This window comes from Pseudopipra pipra, chromosome 6 (genome assembly GCF_036250125.1).
Source record: "Pseudopipra pipra isolate bDixPip1 chromosome 6, bDixPip1.hap1, whole genome shotgun sequence".
NCBI classification, from domain to species: Eukaryota; Metazoa; Chordata; class Aves; order Passeriformes; family Pipridae; genus Pseudopipra; species Pseudopipra pipra.
The window spans coordinates 12,749,240-12,772,178 of record NC_087554.1 but is presented as its reverse complement, the minus strand read 5'-3'; the positions used below and the strand labels follow the sequence as shown (position 1 = coordinate 12,772,178).

The window sequence follows — 22,939 nt, the reverse complement described above, 5'->3', positions numbered from 1 at the left end:
ATACCAGCTTTCTTTACAACAGGAGTGCATCAGAAAGATTTGAGTGATCTTGAAGATTGGTCTGGTGTATTTTTCTTTCTGTCTGGTTTGATCATCCTTTGTTTTTGAATGGCAATTGACAATATGGCAGAAGAAACTCGAGATGAAAATATCTCCTTTAATTTTCCATTGCTTCTCGTTCAGTGTTCTAAATGGGAGGAACATTTTCTTATACAATTCCTCATCTTTTTATAATGGAACTGTTTGTCTAAGGAGTTTTCCCTAATTATGTGCATTCACTTTGCTTGTGCAAAGGTCCCTGATTTCACATAGAGCTTTTGGGTTCTGCCATTAGTAATGTATTGTCATGAAGCAGCAAAAAGAGAAAATGCAAGTGACACTTCTTAAACAGTGTATGAAAGTAGTGGTAGGATGTGTCTGCTTGTGTGACCAGTTATGCTTCTTGGTTGAATTAGTGCTGGGCTGCAGAGATGTGCTAGGTAAGATTTTGGACCTTTGTCCTGGTAAAAACGTTATTGTCATGGAAAATGTTCCTTTATGAAGCAGTGTCAGGAAGGAACAAAAGCATTGCCTTCTTTGTCAGCCAGAAACAATAGAGCTGTTTTACTGTGTCAGACTTTTTCTTTTTAAAAAAAACAAAATAAAATAAAATCAGAGACTACATGCATCTTGGACATTCTAATTAAAAACGTTTCTTCTTAATTCTTTTTTCTTGCAAAGGCTTACTGAAATGAAAGCATTTGCATGTTCAAAGAGTGAAGGCAAAGTACTTGCTGTGAAATGTGTTATTTGAATTAAGGCTTTTCAGATTTTACTTAAATTGAAATCAGTCCATGTGGAATTACAGTAAAATGTAGTAAGATGTTGACTTGCAGAATCTTCTGCCTTCATCTCAGCAGTAAATTGTGAAGCTTCATGTAATCATGAAGTTTCATCCTTAAAACCTGATAGGTCTTGAGTTTCTCTCTAAATGATTTCTAAGGAATAGAGATTATGAAAAACTGAGAAACTAAAATTTTTGCGTATATTTTTATCTTCGTTATGACATGCAGCAGTATAATAGGCCTGGCTATTTTTGTGTAGATTGAATTTAATGTTGAAACTGTTTCAGTAAAATAGATTTTGTATCTTAAAGAGGTAGTATGAAAAGTAATACTTTGACACAAAGGTGAATGTTCATTTAATGTATTTCCTTTTAGAAAACAGGAGGTGGGGATATTTGAAAATAATAGTATCTAAATATAATGCTTAAGTTTCTGTGTGCCTTGGTCCAGGCTGCTAATTTGAATCTTTACCATACAGAGCTATAGGCTTTACTTCTTAAGCCCAACATCCAGTAAACTGTAATGGATGGATTGTTCAAGTTTGATATAGATGGATGGATGGATTTTTCCTGAATAATGATCTGCGAGGAAATATATACAAGCTCTGATTTGCCAACAGGATTTGAACTAGACTATTACTGCAGAGCTGAAGTGCTGTTTACAATATTATATATAGTGTCAAATGACTTTCTGTTTTAAATGGGTCAAAGCCGTAGCCAAGGTGCCAGGCATGGTACTTGATCAAATAGGAGTAAAAATGAACCTTACTGGATCTTCAGGATACTTCAGCGTGCTGTGCAGATTGCTAATATGTATGCATGCTCTTCAATAATTCAATTTTCATGAATTATAAAGTTATATTTCTCTATTAAGACTGACAGAATTTCATGCTGCTCCTGGGATTTTCTAGCATCCCATCAAACATGTAGGCAGAATTGTTCTAACAGCCTCTCTATGAGATTATTTCCTGCCATCTTTCCTGCCATTTCTAGTCAGTTTTTCCTCTGTACTGGGCCTTTACTCTCTGACCATCCCAGTTATTTGGACCTCAGAGCAGCAAAACTATGGCCACTTCCAAAACTGGGCAGGACAGGCTGGGTCCTCACCAGAAGTGCACATACTCTTCCATGGGGGTGAGCAGTTGAATTCTGCTTTTTTGAAAGACCAGGAAGGGCAAAGGCTGTGCATCTGCTCCTACACTTTTGTGTTTTCCAATGAAAGAAAAGGGTAAGTTTTTTGGATTTCAGTTCTTAGGCCCTGGAGCATCTGACAGAATGTATGGACTGCCAGATGCTGTGGCAAGATGATCTGCTAAATCTTTCTGCAAGGATTCACTGAAGTGTGAGAAAAAGGGTCAGTGGTGCTTGCACACTTCCATCTCAGATTCTTCTGCAGATGTTTTTCAAGGCAGCTAGAGTGAGAACCTGATGGAATTGCTACGGAAACAGAGCTTATATTATTTATTTACTCACTTATTTATGCATGCATGTATTTAAGCCCTGGTGTCCCTTAATGGCATATCTTGGACGTCACCCAGTCTTAGGAGAGTTTTTCTATTGAAAATCAGGGAAAGTGAAATGTTGGCTGCTAATCAGCAACTCCAAGGTCCACTACTTCTGCAGAAAATATTGACAAATTACACAGTCTCAAACTGGAGTGCTGTGTTATTACAGCAGAAGAATATATAGACTAAATTGAATCCTCTTTGTATTTGGAGTTGCATAAGCATTATTTAGGCGTCAGAAAAGGACAGAATTACAGCTTTTCAGTGATACTGGCATTGAGTAACTTCTAAAAGAGACAGAGTTGGTGGTAATGAGGCCTTTATAAAATTACACTGTGAAAGATTTGGAAGAGTGGTGTGGCTGGCTGGGGGGAGCAAGGCATGCTCATACAAGTCCAGTAACCTGGAGGGGGAGAGGATTGTTGAAGTAACTATTCTGTTGAACCTCAGTGTCATTGAAGAAAGCTGGAGTTCCATTTTAGTTGTTGGATGTTAAGCTTAAATAATGCAAGGCTTGTCATTGCATATTTACAACAGGATTGTGAAAACTACCCAGAACTTTATAAAATACGAAGTGGGAGAATGAAGGACCTGGAAGTTCCAGACGAGCTTGTCATCTGGTTTTCAAAGCACTCTGTTTTTAGTCTCAGCTTTGATTGTATATATTCAGGGGCTTGAAAAGCAGTGTCTTGCAGTAGAAGGGCAGGTGGAGAGGTGTAATAGCGTCACTGCATCCATAGTGTTTGGATGGAGTTTTATTCTTTTTTGGCTGTCCTCTCTTGTATCTGATAGTTGCTTTGCATTCGTGGAATGCTGATTCAATGCAAATCACACCATTCCCCTGATTGGGGTTTGCTGTTGTATTATTTAAACTGCCGTGTTTACCATGCCAAGGTTGGGCATAAAGAGAATTGAAGGAGCTGTGCCTTTTTACCTGAACCTGAATTTTACCTTGTTGTGGCTTCCCAGGGAGTCACAGGTAAGGTTTAGAACCACACAAAGAACATTTCCCTGCTCCCTTATTCCATGTGTTGTGCCAGGATGGTATATGCATTGCTGCCTCTGCAGTTCTTCTGTTCTTTATTAGCATCATTACATGGTTTTGGCTTTTTATCAAGCATTGTCTGAAACGAGAAGGATTTGTTCAGGCCATTAAGCCTGAAACTTTATACTTGGGCATCTTTTACGCAGTTGTTTGGCCAAAGATATCCATTAGGGTAGTTTTATTTTCTAGCAGTGCAACTAATAAGTATTGCAGTTGTAGTGAAGCACTCTTGTGAAAACCTGATACAGTATACTATGGAGGAATGTATGTCTTCTTTTTATAACTTGTTTCTGTAATTTATCAAATTAAGAATGCTTGACGTAAATCAGAACATGTTTGTGGGTGGGAAGGGGTTTTTCTTCGATTTTTTTTTGTGGACTGTGGGTAATGCATTACCTCTGCAAAAGACTGTGTAATTTCATACCTGAGGTACTTGAACAGCATAGTTTCCTTCTGTGGAACATCAGCCTTTTGTAAAAAATAACCCAAGTATAAGTTGCAAAAGGCTGATACTACCAGGAATGCTTAATTACATGTCTCTGATAATGCTGGCGTTGGAAAGGTGGCATTCTGCAGGCCTTTATTAACTGTCCTATCCGACCCTACCATAATGTTACTGGCTCCTAAAGAGCGTATGTTAATACATGGGATTCACATTTTTTATGAAATTTTCATTGCAATACAGTTAGGTTGCATGTAGGTCAGAATCCAGGTTTGTTTGTCCTGGATTTTAATTTTCTTTTTGATTGTTAAGAGTGATTATAAGAGAAGGGACTAACCTTTTGTAAAAATGTATTGTAAGAGAAAATGAACTCTACTTGTAAGAGGCTATTGTTTTTGTTCTATAGCGCTATTTTCCTTGTAGATGACATATTACTGTTTAAAAGATTTAATTATCTATGTTCAATGTTTAACCATAGTGTTCTTACAATAGAGACCTTTGTTCTCCTGAAAAATAAAGCGTAGTCAGTAGTTTGATAAAATACTTCACAAAAATAGCTTTCTGATTTCAATGCCAGTCTTTAACATCTAATTAATGAAAATGATTGAATGCACAGGAGCTAATCTCCCAACTAGCAACAATTAGCAGAAAGAAATATGGCAGTGAGCAATGCTGTTTATCTTGCCAGCCTGTAAATGTTGAAGTGTGTGGCAGTAAGTGTGACTTTTCATATATTCAGGAATAAATTCTAGTTTTCAGTGTGCAAAAGATTAGACAGTTAATTTTCCTAACATAATTTTAAATATTGCTGAGTTGCTAAGCAGCTCTCTTACGCTTCTCACTTTTTCTATGCTTTATATGCAAATTTTCAATCAAACCCCATTGCTGTATACATTGGTGTTTTACATTAGAAGACAGTGGAGAAGAATCCAAGCTGTAGACCGTGGATTTTTTTTATTTCTTTTTGAACTGCCTGAATATATAGTTTTGTTGAAGTTTGTGTGAGTCAGAGTTTTTCAATTTTTCATTGACTGCATTTAGATCCTCTGGAGCCAACTTTTGCGGGTTAGGGCAGGCAAACTTCCATGGAACATAGTGGGAGTTGTGTATGGATAACTCCTGGAAGGGTTTGCTCCAGTGACTGCTGTTGAGTGTTGTTTTGAGTGATAAATTTGTTCCAATTACGTGCCCTTTGTCTTTGCAGTGTTCTGGATGATGAGGGGAGCAGCCTGCGTCAGCAGAAGCTTGACAGGCAGGTAAGATTTTGGAGGAGGACCTTCTTGCTCTCTGAAGTATAAATCTTGGAGTAATGAAGTCACTGACATGTATCTGATAATTGATAGGAAGTTGCATCCTCTGGGTGGGGAAATACAGCAGAGAGATCTGTGGAGGTTATGGTTTATTTAGAAGCCTGATTGCCATTAAAATTTGACTTATGACTGTGGTTTGAGTGACTCTCATTTCCACTGCGTTGGACTCATTTTAAGCTGACTTACCATGTATTTGTTACCCAACTGATGGACCAGAAAGGACAGAAGGTTCTGGCAGCCATGCCAGCCAACAGAGGTTAACCACAAAGATTTTACATACTTGGCTTGTCATCCTATGAGTCTAGCCCTTGTGGCTGTAACCTAGTGGCACTATGTGCTATGTTGCCTATTTTGCTACTGTATTACTACATGACTTTTACAAGAAGGAGAGTCAGAACCTCTTCCATGAAATCTGAGGGAATTCTGCCGTCAGGTTTTAATGGGAGTTGAGGTTTCCACTTTTACTTTGATTTTCTTGTGGTCCCCTTCTCAAAAAACTTTGTCATATTTATAGTTAAATCGTGTGCATTTAATTTTATCCTTTTCTATACATTTCTTTTCCCATTGTTTTATCAGCTTGCGTGTCTACCAGCATCTCATTTTCAAATTTGAATACCTTCTATTTATACCATAATCCTGTACTTGATTCTAATTTCTTTGGAGTCATGTTGAGGTGTTCAACATATCTTATGGAGCTGAAAGAGTCCATTATCCATTCTTATTCTTATGGAGCTGAAAGAGTCCATTATCCATTCTTATTCTTCAGTTTTAGTGCATCTCCTTTCTACAAGCTAAACTATCACTGTACAGAAGCAAGCAAATGGTAAGGTAATAGATAAGTAAAATTAACAGTTCAGTTATCTAAGGTTGTGGAAGAGGACTCAAAGAGAGCTACCTATGATGCCACTGAATGCTGAAGGTTTTGTTTTTCAGCAGGTCTAGCTGAGAAATTTAAGTGTTTAATTAAAGTTCATCTTTTATAGCTATTAAATTAGGCTCATGTCCAGTATTATCACTTGATTCTAGTTTGCAATCACCTGCTTTTAATTTACAGAAACTGAAATTGGCATCTCTGCCTTATGCCCTTGCTTACCCTCCCGTTGCTTCACAGCCAGTATTCTCAAACTGTTGTTTTCCCAAGGGTTATTTCCAAGCAAGCTCTAACAGCTGCTGGACTGCTCAGAAAGATCTATTCTAATTATTTGCTGTTTTCAGCAGAAGGTGTTTTAGCAGTGGGTTAGTCGTGGTTTTTTTGGAAAGATTTCCGGTTACCCAATATCCCAATACCCCACTCTCCAACTGCTGCCACTGTAAAACCGGAGAAGGTGTAAAGATATCCATTGTTTTTCATTGTAGGTTGCTACCGTTTGGAGTCCAGTAACAGATGCTTTTCTTTGTGTTTTCTCCAGCGGGCACTGCTAGAGCAGAAGCAGAAAAAAAAGCGCCAGGAGCCACTAATGGTCCAGTCCAATGTGGACAGTCGGACGAGGACGCGCAGGACGAAACACTCAGAGGAACAGGCGCCGTTGGTTGAGTCGTATCTTAACAGCAACAGCAGCACAATATATCAGGGTATAAAAATGTCATCTATAGCATGTGTGTTTACTGCGAGTCATAGCATAATGCTCTCCCTGGTAACTCTATGCTAATGAGAAGAAAGCTTCTTGTTTTGCATATTTTAGTAAATAATTGATATCCTTCACTTGTGTTTGGGGATAAAAACATCAGAACTTGCAATTCTAGCCTAACAGGAAGGAGCAAGGTAACTAGCTGCCCTTTCAGTGCTGTGGGGAGGGAAGAGTGGGTTGTCCCTTCTGCCGTGACTCTTTTAAGTGTTTTCAGCCTTGGTGCCTGCTGAAGTAAAACTAATGGGTTCCACTCTGTGTATTCCTCTGTACATAACTTTGCTTAAGCCTGACAGTGTTAATGATAAATTTGAAGCCTGTCAACTAATTTCAGCTAAGACTGAATATAATGATTTCAAAGATGCTGTATTTCTGCAAGGTTCATTAAAATAGGCAAGTAGGTGCAGAAGAACATTTCAAGCTTGAACAATGTATCCATTTTCTTATTAAAGATTACAGAATCCAGTAGGGACAGAGAAACTTCAAGTATCATACCCATAGGGAAAAAAATTTTAAAGCCATTTTTGTATTGTTAGACTTCAAAGACTTAAATAATCAGAAATAAATCCTAAGGAAACCAGGCATTGTTTAGTTCTGTGCTTATATGGCCCATGCTTTCTGGCCCCCTGAAAAGATATGTGCATACTTTTCCTCGGGCTCTCTATCAATATACTGCCTGTGCTGTACTTTTTGTCTGCCCTGTTGTTTCATTTTCAGTTGGTGGTCATATCTTTCAACAAGGAGAAGGTTGGTATTTAGTGGACTAACTAACTAATCATGCTCTGAGAAGTTCAGGTTTCAGAGTCTTTCCCCCCAGTTAGCAATTGGTGGAAATGTTTGGTTGGTTACAGCTACAGAATTTGTTGTTAGAACCTGGAAATTGCACTGTTTAAATGTTAAGGTTTTGGTAATCATGGGCCTTTTTTATCTTGTTTCTGCAAGTAGATAGGATACCATAAGTGATTTCAGAAGGAGAATTATTTTTTCCTAAAAGTATTATTTTGATTATGTTTTTCTAATAAATATTAAAATAATTAGTAATATTGCCTTCTCTTTACTGTTTCTCAGGGTCTGGGATGTAATTGTTAAAGATTAAGTGAAATTTCTTTCCAGTCCAACCTAAGAATTTAATTTAGCACAAAATTCTAGTTTGTTTATTTTTTAATCAGACAAATCAGAAATTTTTCCTCTTTCACTCAATAGTTTATCAAAGGTACAGAGCTGCTCTAAAAAGTAGTATCTTATGGTACAGAGGTGCTGTGGTTCCTGTATTGTCAGTTGATCAAGGTTTTAATTTTCACAAATCAGAGAAAGAGACATTATCATCCCCTAAATGGTAGCAAATTTCAAAACTGCACTAACTGAGCTAAATTTTGCACCAATTTGCACCAGAGTGGACTTCCTGACTGTGAGATTTACTGTGCTCTTGAGGTAAAAGTGACCCTTCCTGTAATATTATACCACACCATTTACTGGAATACTTAAAAAATTATTCTTCTTAAATCAGCTTGTTCTAAATTTATCTCTCAAACCTTTGCAATATTTTACAAGGTTTCAGAAGACCAGAAAAATATAGTAAAGTTTGTCATATTCAACACAAAGTTTGTTAATCCCTTGGGATAGCTCTCCTTGTAATAAAGCATGCAGCTAGCAAAAGCTGGCTTAGGAGAATTTAATTACCTAGTGGAGTGTTTTATTGCCTTGTAAAATCCTTTGTTAGGCATGTTGCTTTTGAAAATATTATAAGAACTCCAGAAGTGTCCTTTTTCGGCATGGTCTTCTCTGGGAATGTGCTTAGTGTCTCAAGTTACCCCGTTTGCATGGTACATAGTCAGGTTTTGGTGACCATTTCTAACTGTGGTGTTCAGCTTCAGGGCTGGCATTTTCTTCCCCTTCAATGACAACATTTGTATGTGGCAGTGTCGGATGCATGAGACAGCTGGGCTGTTTCTAAAGAACTATTCTGCTCTTTTCCGTTCATTTGTTCTGTTATGGGCATGCTGATTTTAAGTTAAGAATGACTCTTTGATGGGAGTTGATGGTCTACTGAATGAACTACATTGCTTGGATGAGCATGTTTGTGAAATCAATTCCTGTGCTGCAAATGCTACAGAAAGAACACTTCTTTCCACCTATCATCCTGCTCTACTCTCTTTTTTAGCTTGTACTAATTCTGTGTAGCACAAAAGTACTTGTTGATTTCAACAAATAATTGGATGCCTGTGTGGAGATATCTCTATGGTACTTTGAGCAAAGTAGGTCAGAGATAACATCTCAGGGATTCTGAGATGCTGGGCTTTCTGCACTGGGAAATTCTCTTTCATACAGTGCCACAGCTTATTCTGATGCAGTTATCTGTGCTGCAATGGTTCCCTGATGGGCAACTCTGCTCTGGAATAAAAACTCATTAGATTCCATAATAATTATCAGAGTGTGGAGTAAAAAGCCAGTAATTTTTGTTCTGGAATAGAACATCAGCCTGGTGAGGTACTTGTGGGCCGATATACTGGAACAGCATATTTCACTAGTTAAGCTAAGTTTGTCTATATGAAGGAGCCGTTGGCTGCTTTTGAATCTCTGCAGGGTGATTGCTGCTAGTCCTCTGGCTGCATGGTTTTTTGCTTCATCTAGCTTGAAAGAAGAGAAGTGCAAATAGATCTGAGATGCAATAGGATGAAGGGGTGTTAATTAAGGACTATGAGTGAGCTTGGTTGGGGCAGCTCACTAAGGGAATGTGGCTTCCTTCCACATATACAGCTGTGGCTTTCCTACACTTACTCAGGGTTGAAGATGGTGGGACAAGTTTCATTCAGGATGAAACTGAATAGGTACAGGGCTTTTTTGAGTTTCTTTTTTGATAGTCTAATAACTAACAAAATAACTCTGCTGAAAGTACACCTCCACAAGTAAGGAGGAAAGTTGCCAGAATCGCTGTAATTTTTTCTTAAATAACCTCAAGGCACAGAAGTGACACATTGGTAGGATAAAAGGGTGTTTCTGTTCCCTTCCAAGTGTTACTAGCAATTCTTCTGGGTGCTGTGAGACTTTAAGGAGATGGGTGCCCTTCCAGCGAGGAAGTGACTGCAGAATGCACCGTGCACAATTCTCCAGACAAAAATTTTCTTCTCAGTTCCTGCCCATATTTCACCTACAGGCAAAAGTTTTCAGATACTGTAGCTTGCAAATGACTCACATGTAGTGTATCTTTTTTAAATCCTTTGTTTGTTGGCGTGATGCCTAATTAGCCAATAAAAGATATCTGTGGAAACTGGCGTGAATTAAAGTTGAACAGACCAACTCACGATAAAGCATCCTTGGCACTCCGCTCCGTAAGCGGCTAATTTGAACTGGAGTACTACCAGTGGTAACAGTGTTTGCCTGTCAGCATCTGTAGACCAGGTAAGTACACTTGTAGGATGGGCTCTAAATTACTTGCCTGCCATTTCAAGCAATAGGTATCCTTCCATTGACTTCCATGATGTTTGGCTTTAGTTATTACTATTACAAATAAGGCCTCTCTCTCTTGCAGTACCAAACACATCTTAATCGCTATTTCATCATTATATATAGCAAAATAAGAATCAATAACAACATTTTGTATTGCTATTAAGTTTAAATTCTGTGTAAAAGTCAGCAAAGGCATTTATTCACTGAAAGAAATTTTATCCCTCTTTGTAGGAGAGATCACTTACAGATTGTTTTGTCTCCTCTTTCTTGTATTGTGATTTATTTTTGATTCAATGTCCTTCATAAGGACATATTGCTACCTGTTTGTTTAAAGATTTTTAAATATTTTGCTTCCCATTCTGTAATATGTCACAATTACATCTGTTTGCTTGTTTTCATGTATCTCTACTCCTCTTATTTTGTGAAGTTTGTTTAAAATCTAAACAAACATTTTAGCCTTATTTGACATTGCAGAATTCTGCTATGAATATAGTTCTTTTCAGTCTGGATTTCAAATATGTACTGAGCATTCCTGGAGCCAAATAGCATGCAGAGATACACTAGTTACTGCAACAATTTAATTACATTATTTAATTACATTTAATGCAAATGATGAAAGCTCATTTTTACAGAGAAGAGTAATTTTACTTCTGTGAAAATGGTGAATTTCCATTGGGGAGTGATTTTTCTTTTCACAGCACTGAGGAAGGCAGAGATTTGAATGAGTGCCAGATATGCTTTCATTAATATTACCATACTTTGTTGCAGCTGTGGCTTTTTTTTTTTTTAAAAGAGTTGAAATTAAAATTTTTTTCAATTAGATACTCTCAGAGTAATTTTCATGGCAACTTCCAATTTAGAGATTTAGATTAACCATGTGTAAAAAGGCAAAATTACTTTCTTACTTTCCTCCTTTGACATTTGGCAGCACATCTAGATGTGATGGTTGTGTGGTGTGTTGAACAGACTTCTGATGAAAAGTTATGGCTCTGGATTGTTAAATTTGATGTGTCATTCTGCTTATTTACCATGAATGATGAGGGAGAGTTCTGATTAGTATCAAGCTGTCAACTTCAAAAGATTACATCAGTTACCTATTCATTTAAAAAAATCACATATTTGCGTGTTCATCAAATCAGTGTCTTGCTATCCTTGTTTTCCACTGACCTTGAGATGAGAAGATATTAGTTTATTTTTTGAAGATAGCAAGGAATGTTCTGTGCAAAGGGCTATTAATACTGAGAGATCAGGCAGTACTCCAAGCATCATGTGGGCAAAATACTTAACTTCCAATAAGCATATATTCTGAAATCTTTATTTCAGCTGCAGTCTCTTCACCTTAATCTTTTAATGCATCTTTTTGATTTGTCAGCAGTCCTTACTGCACTAGTGCTTTTCCAAAATAAACAAACTAACCCAGCAGCAAGGATCGGAGAGCAGTGAGTAGCAAGTGTTTCACAGGTCTTTTTTTGATTCTTGCTCCTGCATGATTGGAGAAGGAAGTTAAGAGGCCATTGCCTAAAATTTCTTGAAAACATCTCCCTTCTCTTTGTTTTAAAGTTCCACTGAAAGTATTTTCACTTTCAGTTACTACTTCACATGTAGCTGTTATTTTTAGTCGTGGGGCAATCTCAGTGTCTGGCAGCAGGAGGGGCCAGGAGGTGACCCCAGCACTGACAATGCCCTTGCAGGCAGAGCACCATCCCAAAGGCTTGGAACACGGCAGAGCCGGGCACTGCCAACAGGATTCTCGCAGTCCCAGACATGGCAAGGGATGAACTGGGGCCAGGGCCCTCCAGGGTACCAGTCAGGATGGAAAGGAGATACTGCAGCATACATACTGGTCTGTGACGCAGCTGAATTCCCTACAGTGCCAGGATCCTCCCAGGAGACACAGCTGGGAGGCAGCACACCTACAGCATAGCTCCAGGCTGAGGTGAAATAAAGCCTATGGTCCATGGACAGGCTGGGGGTGAAAGCCCACAGAAAGGCCTGTCAGGGCAGTTAAAACCTGGTTGTGCCCTCAAGGCCCTAATACACAAAATAATTATGTAATTTCTTACTGTCTTTAATCTTCCTGGCATAGATTTTTCATGGATAATTTTAGCTTTCCTTATAAGTTGTCTGCTTTCCCAGAGTGTAATTCATTGCTGTTAATTCTCCATTTCACATGCTTTGTTTCCTTCCCCCCTCCCCAGGATCAGGCAGCAGATACATGGAAGCTAAGAAGAATCTTTTATTTCATTCCTTCCTTTGTTCTTTCTGGGGAACTCTTAAACCAATGAGCTTTTAATAATGTCCTTAAGCACCACCAGGTTCTGATGTACACTGGTTCCTTTTTTCAGAGCCCATTCACATTCAATTTCACTTATGAGTATTTTCACCTTTTTAACATCAGCCTGGTCAACACATCAGTGTTAAAGACATAAACTGCAAGGAGCCATAGGGAATTTATAGGCAATATAAGGTTTTGGGAATCTGAAATCTGACTGTAACTTACTAGCTGCAAGAATAATGGCTTTGTTTATAAGCATTTTGAGGCAGAAATCAAATCTTTGCATTAGATTAAATAGTAACTAACACAGCAAAGTTCTTACCCTAATTCAGGCCCTTGTATTTAACGATTTTTGTCTATGTAAAACTATATAAAAATATTTCATTGCATTGTAAAATATAGTGGATTTGCTCATCTTCAGAATATTTCTAGTAGAATCCTGTGTCTTTTAGATGATTATAGAAATACTAGACCAGTTCAGAATCTAAGTTGATTAAATAAAGTAATAATGAAAATAAGCAGCAGCATTGACTAAGGCTAGAACTTTACAAAGTAAAACAGCAAGCCATTCTTACAGTAATACACAAGAGCATCTCAGGCAATAGTAAGAAAAGGACTACCAATTTTCATTGATTTGTTAAGGTACACGCTGACTGGACTGTAGTTTATCTTTCATTGCATGGTACTTATTCTGGGTTTCACTTTTACTGTTGAGAGGACATTGGTAAATAGAATGACTATCTGCCTTATGCAGTAGAGCCAGTGATTTGTCTCACATACCTCATTATCTGGTTCAGCCTCTTTCTACTTAAGGTGTTTTCCAGACAGACTGCACAATTTTATAATTTTTTTACTTTTTGTGATTTTTCAATTACTTATTCTTCACATAATGCACTGATCAAAACCACTTGTTTTTTAGCACTTGGCATTTTTATGTGATAGAGATTTGTAAGTTACGATTCATAGATTTTTTTTCTTCTTCTAAGATCATGAATGTGCAAGCACTCACATCAAGAAAAATGGTCATGCAAATGGAAAAAAAAAATCTACATTTTCATTCATGCTCCTTTGAAACTAATTTCCTGTGTGAACTTCTCATTGTGAAGGCCAGATGAAAAAACATGTTTTTCCTTTTCATTCACTCATATAAATATGTATGGATAGCTTATAGAATTGAAAAAAATATTGAGTTGTCTGCAACATAGTTTACTCATGTGCTTACAAAATGCATCCTTTTATTTGATTGTGTGTTGTAGCTTTATTCCTGTAACATGCAGTGTTGTCCAACACAGAACAGGCTCATGGAGAGGCTTCTTTTTTCCCCTTTTAGCACTTAGGGCATTGGTGATGCAAGGCAAAGCTGGGACACTGCACTTCTCTGCTTTGAGGAAGCTCTTCTATACTCACCTTGTATTATGTTAATAGACTATTATTAATAAACTATGTTGTTTGCTCCTCTTTTCTTTTCATCTCAGATCCTGAATAAATATCCCAATCTGTGCTCCTTTCTGTCTCTCCACAAGTATTTTTTTTCTCTAATACTGTATGGAGGACAGTAGTCAGTACTTGATTTAATGAACATGGATTAATAGCACTGAAATTAAAAATCATGTAGTAGCTTTATTTGTAAGCTTGGCATTTATCTCAAAACTACTTTTTACAATTTGTAAGTTCAAATGAGAATGAAACATCAGATCTGAGAGTCCAGTGGATTTTTCTGTTTGGAATACTGACTCACTACAGAACTTGCTCCTCCGTTTTTTTCTTGTCTAAATGCAAATTCTAGTACAAACAAATAATTCATATAGAAAAGGAAAATCTCTGGTTTTTTTAAGTAGAGATTTTAATAATCTGGGGTGGGACATATGGAATATTGGGCTAGATTTTCAAATGTAGTCTCTTATTATTTAAGATAACTATCAATAGGGATTTTTAAAGCTGCCTAAATTTTTATTTGTACTGAAATTAATGCATTTTTGAGTGACAGTCTTTGAAACTTCATCTCCAAATAGCTGCATTTAAGGTTCTTTATTTATCCTGTGGTACTGCCTATCATTGTTTCAACTTTTCATCATCCAGCTAAGGACTTAATCATATTGTTGTATCGGTGAATATTATCTAGGGAGGCCAGTTTATCTCATTTTCCTTATTTAGGCTTTCTTGCAGGGAACTGTAAATTGTTTTATGGGGATATCTAGAGCCCATGGAGAATGCAGGTTAGAGTTTGCCTCAATGTTCCCATCCTGCTGAGAAGGGAAATTCTTGTCATACTGTTACTTAGTGATCCAAAGATCACTAAAGGGCAGAGGGGAAGACATTTGATCTCCTGACATCATGGTTGGGGATAAACATTGCCTCTGTGAATTGCTTCATCTCCACAAAGGCAGACTAGAAGTGCTGGTTTGAGAAGTTCAAAGCTCCACATGCTAATGACCAGCTGCAGAGTGAGCACAGAGGGGTTTAGAAATGGTCATTCTTCCAACTCTCCAGGGCAGGAGAAAGCTCTGGAAAAGGAAAGCAGTATTTTTACTTTGCTCCACATCTAAGCCTTTGGACCCACTGAGCAGGGTAGGTTCACAGCATAGGTGGGTCAGCAGGCTTCGAAAATAGCCTGTTGCCCACTCCTCTGCAAGGATCCAAGACCTGGCTGGCCTGCTGTCAGGAACTGCTGTGCTGCATAAACCTCTCCTTCCCACCACACTGCAGTGGGCAGCACTTACACATGAGATGTCTGGGGGGGTTGGCACTTGTGGGCAGGGGAGAGCGGTGCTTTCCCTGTGCTTAAATGCAAGTATATAACCAACTTTCCTGGAACTCAGGCTGTCCTGAACTGAATTTGTCCAGAAAGCAAACTAAATGCTTTATTTGGTATCTAGAGAGATAACACAAGAGAAAACATGAGTGAGTGTATCTACTATTTACTAAATAGCTAATAGCTAAGAATAAGATGGTTTTGCTGTGAAAATGGTGTGTTGGGGATCAGATTTGGATTTAGTATTACATTTAAATGTAATGGTAATGCTTAGAAATGTATCCTTTAGAAACAGGACATTCTGTGCCAATCCCTTTCATGAACACAGCTGCAGTATCTTCAAGTTTATGGCCTAAATCTTATTTTGCAGCCTCCATCACTTGTGTCTGTTTACCAGAGACAGCAGTGTAGGTATATGCTCAAAATGGCTACTGGACTGAAATCCTGTTCTCTGCCTTACAGAGTAAAGCACTGGAAATATTTCCTTCTGTGTCCTTTGGAGCTCCCTCGCTGTGCTTATCATCAGATATTGTTAGTCTCTTGCTAAAAATTATAAGACAAAAGTAATTCAAAAAACTTCAGGCTTTTACTTGTTAGATCAAAGGATGGTTAGCAAGACAGTGAAGATAAGTCTTTAACTTTGGAATTAACAATGTCAGAAAGTTTCATCCTTTGCTGATTAATCATTGCTTTGGACCAAGTAAATGATCCTTCTTCTGAGTGAATGAATGTGCCCAGATTTAAAATGATTTAGAGAACAGTCTGGCCATTTAATATAGGTTGTTTTTAAAGTACTGAATGTAATTGTAACATGGATTATTATCTTCAAAACAAAAGAACACAGCCTAGTTTTAAAGAGAGGCTGAGCTACAAATATAGCATAGATGCTGGGTTGGCAAATCACACCTATTTAAAGACTGTGGAGTGGGGACTCTGGTTCCCTGCTTAGTCTGAGGCCACCATGCCTGTGGAAATAGGACCCAATGTACTGTCTTTTTTTTCCCTTTTTCTCTGGCATCCTGTGCCCTCGCTCCTTTGATTGTCTTACTCTTTTCCAGTGCTCCTTTACACTCAGCAAAGGGACTGCAGTCCTGTGATTAGTAAGTGATAGACAGGAATGAGAAGTTGGGCAGTGACAAGCTGTTTCTCTGGGCTTTTAATCACTCCTCTACTAATATAATGTATATTCTCTACAAAACTTGAACTCTTCCTCTGCGTAATGAGAAAAGGAGCATGTGTTTATTGAGTGCCTCAGGTGCTCATTGTGTTGTGAATGTAATGCTATTCATAACAGATTGCTGTGCTGGGGAGGGTGGCTGTGGGTTTGTGAGCTACAGTCTACACAGACATGACTAAATCTGTCTCATCTTTCTCCTCTGAGAATCTCCTTGGTGCTTCAGTTGCTATTCATGCACATGAAGGATTTGGTGAAGAGGAGAGTTGCTTCACAGACCAGAAGCCTAGGGAGGATTTTCCCCTTCAAAGAGAGATTAGTGGCAGTCCACACGTCATTGGGAATCATCTAGTCTTTTGGGGGGTTATGAAGTTTGTCAGGATATTTTTGAAGTAATTTCAGGGGCAACCAGTTCTTTCCAGTAAGGGTCCTTAGGGGATTTTTTTTTTAATCCTTTTAAAGAAAGTGGTTTAGTTTTGGGAAAAAGAAAAGGTGGGAGGTCCAAATGCCAGGGAGATAAACCGCAGTCACCACATGAAGCCAGTGGGGCTTAGCCCTTAACAGTGACCAGCAGCCAACCTGAAAATGTCTTAGTACCCACCTACAGTTTGGCATGTGAAGTTTGAAGATGCCTCTATGTATTTCACAAAAGCAGTTGTGATATTTATTTAACTTCAAGGCTTGGCCTGGCCAGAAGAAAGAGTTATGGTGTGTGTGTTACTTTCACGGATGCAAATATTGACCTCAAAGTGTGTAATGCTTTTAGGAAAATGATAAAGCCTCTTTTTACTTTGAAAACAACTAGCATTGCATGAATTATGTGACATTCACAGTTTATGCCATGCATGTTATGTAGAGACTTCTAAGGAATTAATTTGTGTATGTTACAAAGTAGGAAGAGTTTTTAAATTCAGCTCGGATATAGTTTTACTCTAAAATGTATGGCCAATCTACTCATCATGCTGTGTTACACAATTGTGCAAGATGTGTTTTGAAGGTAACCTGCAGATGATTCCTTGTTTACAGAGTTAGGATGTAGCTCTAAGCATAGATGCTACAAAGTCTAAATAAAATTTTTCTGCCTTCGTGCTGCCACTGTTGATGATCAGCCTGGCAGAGCTTTACTATGAGGAAAAGTGCTTCCTACAATAGCTCGGCAACACATTAATATTCTGATGTCACTTTTAGCCTGAAAGTTAGGAGTTGATATGTTATTGGGAGGAGGAAAAGAAGTGAGGAAATATATCCCAACTAACTTAACACTTTCAGGTTTTTACTGTAGCTTTGCAAATTCTGGTTTATCTGACTTTCCTCACTGCATGAATCGTCTGAAATACCAAACTCTGCTATGTCTGCTTTCTCTTTTATGCCTTCACAGAGTTCTCAATTCTTTCTCTCTTGTCTCTCTTTCTCTTTGTTTCTCTCTCCTCTCTGTTTTTCTCTTTGGTGGGGTACCCTGAATCTCTGAAGCAGTGCAGGAGGCCGAACAGGAAGATGTAAAGGTGGTAGTGGACGCCCAAGCTCCGAAACCAACTAAAAAAACCAAGGGAGCAGCTGCAAGCTGTCAGACTAGCAGCACCAGAAAGGAGAAAAAAGGGAAACACAAAGGTTAGCTGCATGCAGCTGAATGTCAGATGTTAAATTAATTCTTTTGCAGTCAATTCTCTCTCTTTTTTTCTTTTCATTTCTTTGAAAATCTGAAAATTGTCTATAAGTAAGTTCATGAAATTTTTATGAGATGGGAAAATGTGTGTGACTTGGTCTTTTCTGGGCATGTACAACCTGGGAGTGAAGGACTAAAATTTGTAAATGCAGTCTCTTCCAAAGGACAGTATTTGTTCAAATTGCAGAGGAGGAAGAAAGTACTGATGGAAGGATGCTGATGTTTTCCTTGTTAAAGGAGTTGTTAAAGAAATGAGAACCATCTTACAACAGTGTGGTTTTTTAGATTATCTACAAGTAATGTAATTCAGAGGAACAGCCTTAAATTGCAGCCACTTCTGTCCATACTCTTGTAAATTAGAATTTAAGTGGACATTTTGAAAATCAGTTCAGCAAAATTGAGATAACAGCCTCAAGGGGGTTTTTCAAGTTGTTACTTGAGTGTTACTCTATCCCTCCTGAGGTGTTTTTGTGCAATGATTTTGTGTATGATTAGGTAAAATAAAAAATACACTATTGGTAGTTACAAAAGGCTACTGGTGTTCAAATTTTATGTATATATATGCACACTCACAAAGAGAGAGAGGTTGTTATGCCACATTCAGTTACTTTTTATTTGGTGTGACTGACTAATGAAATGAAATAACTTTCCAATAATTTGCAGTTCTTGAATAAAGCCACTGTAACAGTATCCTGCCCTGTATTCCCGTGTTGTGCATGTCCAACAGTGTCTCCATTGTTGCTCAGTGTATATCCTTGACAAGTCTGTTTAAAGATAGCAGTGACTAATAAGGTTAATTATTGAGGTCAGAGTATTGGGGCTTATCTATAGGGATTTTGCAGGACTTGAGCCTACCTTAGTAAAATCCTTTACGTATTGCAGCTTGATTCTTGAGATCTGAATCTACAGTATCTCTCTGTCTGTAGTCCCTCTGGCTGCTAGGAAAGCCCTAGGTTAGATAGGCTTTAGAGTCTGGCCCTGAGCTAAAGACTTTAGTCATATATTTGAAAAAAGATGGTGTGTGCCAGTACCTGGGCTTAAAATAATAAGGAAAAGTCAAAGGTAAAATTAGCTGAATGTAAAAACTGTTGGCAAAATAAATGGAACAGAGAGCTAATGTTTCCCAATTTAATGTAAAAGGTAATGACATTCCAGCATAGTAATACAAATGCCAGATTTTATTTTGAAGTACATCTTGCTCAAGAGTAAAAATTCTTTTACTATTTTAGCAGAAAACCTGGTTTAGACTGTAAAGGAGCATTATGCAAGCTAATACTTAAATCATGGTTATGGCATAGCCTTAAGGCTCTGTTTCATCTCATATAATGTCTGTTTTGCCCTTATGGAGTGTCTGTGTCTGTGCTATGTTCATAACTGAAGGTACTGTGCTGGTAGTTACAGTAGGTCTGATGTGACAAATGTGCCTTATGTAGGACCACTGTCTGTATACAGACATATGTGTTCTGGGCAGTTTTCTTATGAGCTCTTGGCTAAAATATTCCAAGGCCTAGTGAGGCACATAGCAAGGAACACTCACTGGGTTGCCCTGCAGAGCCCAGTGATGTGTGTCTGGGGCTGTGTTTGTTGGGCAGCTCCACCAGATGTAGGTGAGTTAGCCCACGAGCAGAGTGTGTTTGCTGTGAAGGAGCTGCATCACCTGGTATTTTTTCTCACATGCCAATAATATTTTTATTCATTTTCTGAAAGATTCCACAACCGGGCAAATGTTGGCATATATTAATAAAAGCATGTCAGTAAAAGTAATGTCACTTTGTGTAGGCTGAGAACTTTTGCTTGCTGATACTGTTCCATGTGTTGTAAACTAATATTGTTAGCTCTAGAAATCTAGAAATGCAGCTTCTGCTGCAATTCTTATTGCTCATCCCATTATGCTATGTGTGCTCTTCCCTGGCCTCCAGCATTTGCCCATCAGTTGCATCTTATGTATGCTTCCTGAGAGTGGAGGCGTTATTCATTAATTATACTAAAGGAAGTGTTGAATATCTCCTCTCCTGAAGTTTATGTTGATGATTAGTAACACATGAAAGTCAGTTAAATTACGTTCAGAGCATGCACATAACACCTTCTCATCCAGCTCATATACTTTTTCCCTACACTGATGTTTTATTGTTCACTCATGAATAATGTCACCCTTGGAATAATATCTTGTTTACCTCTGACAGTGTTGTAAACTTGGAGTGTTTGCAGGGGATTATAACTGGATTTCCAGTCTTCCATTCTTATCAAAGCTCCAAAATAATTTTTTATTGGATGAAAAAGTAAAACCAAATGTGTCTTAAAAATTCCGGTTGGATTTTACTGATAAGTCCACTGCAGACATAGCTGATTTTGTACTTGGGATTGAAGAAAATGCAAGTGGTTACAGAACCCTATAGAGGAACTTGTAGCAATTTTTGAGTTACTTTTAAATGTGAATTTTAAGAATAGATTTTATAATAGTATTGAATGGATTTGCTGATAACTTCAGCTCTAACTAATGAAAATGGATGACAGGTAAGTGGATTTATGCCATTTTTTGGCACAAGAGATTTTGTTGGAGGGAGTTCATTGGTAATTAGACCAAATCTTTGGAAATTTTAGATTCTGCTTATATCTTTGCAATTGCTTCAGTCTCCACTCTGACTGTAACCTTTGTATGTCCTGTAAACAAGCAGGACAAATGCTGAGGGGTGAATTCACTACATACTAAAATAGCATTTTAAAGGTTTCTGTTAATATTTAGCTGTAGTGAATATTGCCCTTCTAAGCATAGCCAAGTTCTTTGTGTTTTAAGAAAAAAGAACATTTAGACCAGATCCTAAGAATAAGAAGCTAATTCAGAGAAAAAGTTGTTGAATTATACATGAATAGATGTTGAAGCTGTAGAGTAATGACTGTACTCTGATCTTAGATGTGTAATGCTTTTTAAGTGGCTTGAAGAATGATGAAACTATGATCAGAACAATGTGCTAAAGACAAATGTGAGAGAAATATCAAGTTTAGTGAGATTACACTGACATAAGGCAAGAAAATGTGGCTAACTTCTCATGGCAGTGCATTTTGTAATTCTCTGATGGGTAGCATGGTATTCAGCAATTTTTTCTAAATCTGATTATTACTGGTATTTCTTAATGGCAGTATGCAGTATACACTGCACCTATTTTTAAAAAAGAACAATAATTTTTGTCAGGCAGATCCTGCAAATGCAGTAAATTGATGACATTTTGTAGTAGCTTAGTGCATTAAATTGATATTTTTGAAAGCTTTGGTCTCCCATTTATGGTTTGACATAATATTCAGTATAGGGAAAAACCTCAAAATGTAACAAACAGATACGTAAAATGATTGTCTTTGCAATGCAGATAGCAGATCAAATTCTGGTTTGATTTGTAACACTAGTAAGGGGTGATTAAGGATATTAGTGAATCCAGTGTACAGTATCACTTGGTGGTTCAACAGAAAAATAATGCAAACTAGTGAAAGTATTTGCAGCAGGAACCTATGGAAATTATGCACCCTACATAGTATTACAAATACCAAAACAGAGCATCTTTAGCTATCAAAATACCTTGATGATTCCTTAAAAATGGAGATTCCTGAAAGTATTACAAGTACACAGTGGTGTGGGTTTTGTTGTTTGGTGCATTTTTTCTGCCAGTGTAGATTTGTGAAGAAGTTAATAAATATACAGGATAAAGTGGTTTTTTTGGCTAAGGATGGGGTAAATCAGGAAGATAAAACGGAACTCTCAAAAAAACCCCAGAAAACCCTGCAAAGCCAGGATTTAATACAAAGTGAAATCTGGTATGAAAATTCAGGAATCATTCTGTGAATAGTTGTTGTTGGTTGTTAGATTTTGGTTTTTTTTAAATAGCACTCTGGCACTCAGAGCATGTAAGTACATTCTAGGAAAACCCTGCTCTGAACTACCATGGAAAATATAAATGAAGGGGTTTTTTTTTGTCAGTGATATCAGGGATCCGGATGCAGTTAAAACATTGAAATAAACAATACCTTCCCAAAAAATTTTCTTTTATGTTGTACATTAAATGTATATAGTACACTGGTATATCCTGCTGACTTTATGAGAGTCAGGAAGCAGGCGAGCTGCTCTTACACTCAGCTCTTTTCCTGCCAGGATGGCTATTTCATGTTTTGATTTGGTTTGTTTCTTCCGTGTTTCTTCTCTCTCTTTCACGCCTGTCTGACTGTTTTGATTTGTGCATCCTGTCCCATTTTTATATGTAACAAGCAGCTACATTAACACTGGCTGGCTAAGAAAGCAGCAGTTTTTGTTGAATAAGAGGCATCATTTCTCACTGTAACACTTCCTTTCTGATGGGGGGTAGGGAAGCTCATGTAGAGCAGATTTATCTTGCCTTCCCTGTAAAGAGAAAGGGTAGGAGGAACGATGAATGAGTTTCCACCTAGCAAAGTCCTGTTATTTCTAGATCTGACAAACCTTTCAGGTTGTGCTTTGGTGACACATGAACTTGATTGTGAAGAAATAATTTTGGCCTCCTCAGGATAAAGATTTATGAATGTACAGTTCCTGCTATTGTTTTCTAGATTTCATCAAAGTGAATGTAGAGCTTGATGCTGAAGCACTTTCTTTTAGCGACCTGATCTGGTGTTAGCAATAGTCCTTCTTTTGACAGAAGCTCTCTAGAGGTCCTTTTGGAAAAAAATTCTACATGCCCCCTTTCCTTCTAACCAAATCCCTTTGTGATTTTGCAGTTGCTTGAACCCCTATCAGTGGATGCACGGCCCCTATGAGAACAGGAATATACTGAGAAATGGCTTAAAAAATATTGACAGCAGGGTTTGCTTTAAGCCAAGTTCTTTAAAGGATAGAAACTATTTGTTCTGATGTTAGAT

General features: G+C 37.8%; 1 protein-coding gene across 11 annotated transcripts in view; it reads left to right on the top strand.

Moving 5' to 3' along the window:
* TUB (TUB bipartite transcription factor) overlaps positions 1-22,939 on the top strand; it is a 173,009-nt gene that overhangs the window by 102,580 nt on the left and 47,490 nt on the right. For 5 of the 11 annotated variants that reach the window (XM_064657395.1, XM_064657391.1, XM_064657394.1 and 2 more), the window contains exons 2-4: positions 5,020-5,071; positions 6,535-6,697; positions 17,869-18,006. In XM_064657395.1, coding sequence (XP_064513465.1) covers positions 5,020-5,071; positions 6,535-6,697; positions 17,869-18,006 — 353 coding nt within the window. The remainder of the gene's footprint in view (positions 1-5,019; positions 5,072-6,534; positions 6,698-17,868; positions 18,007-22,939) is intronic. The other 6 variants (XM_064657390.1, XM_064657397.1, XM_064657393.1 and 3 more) reach the window with 2 other exon arrangements.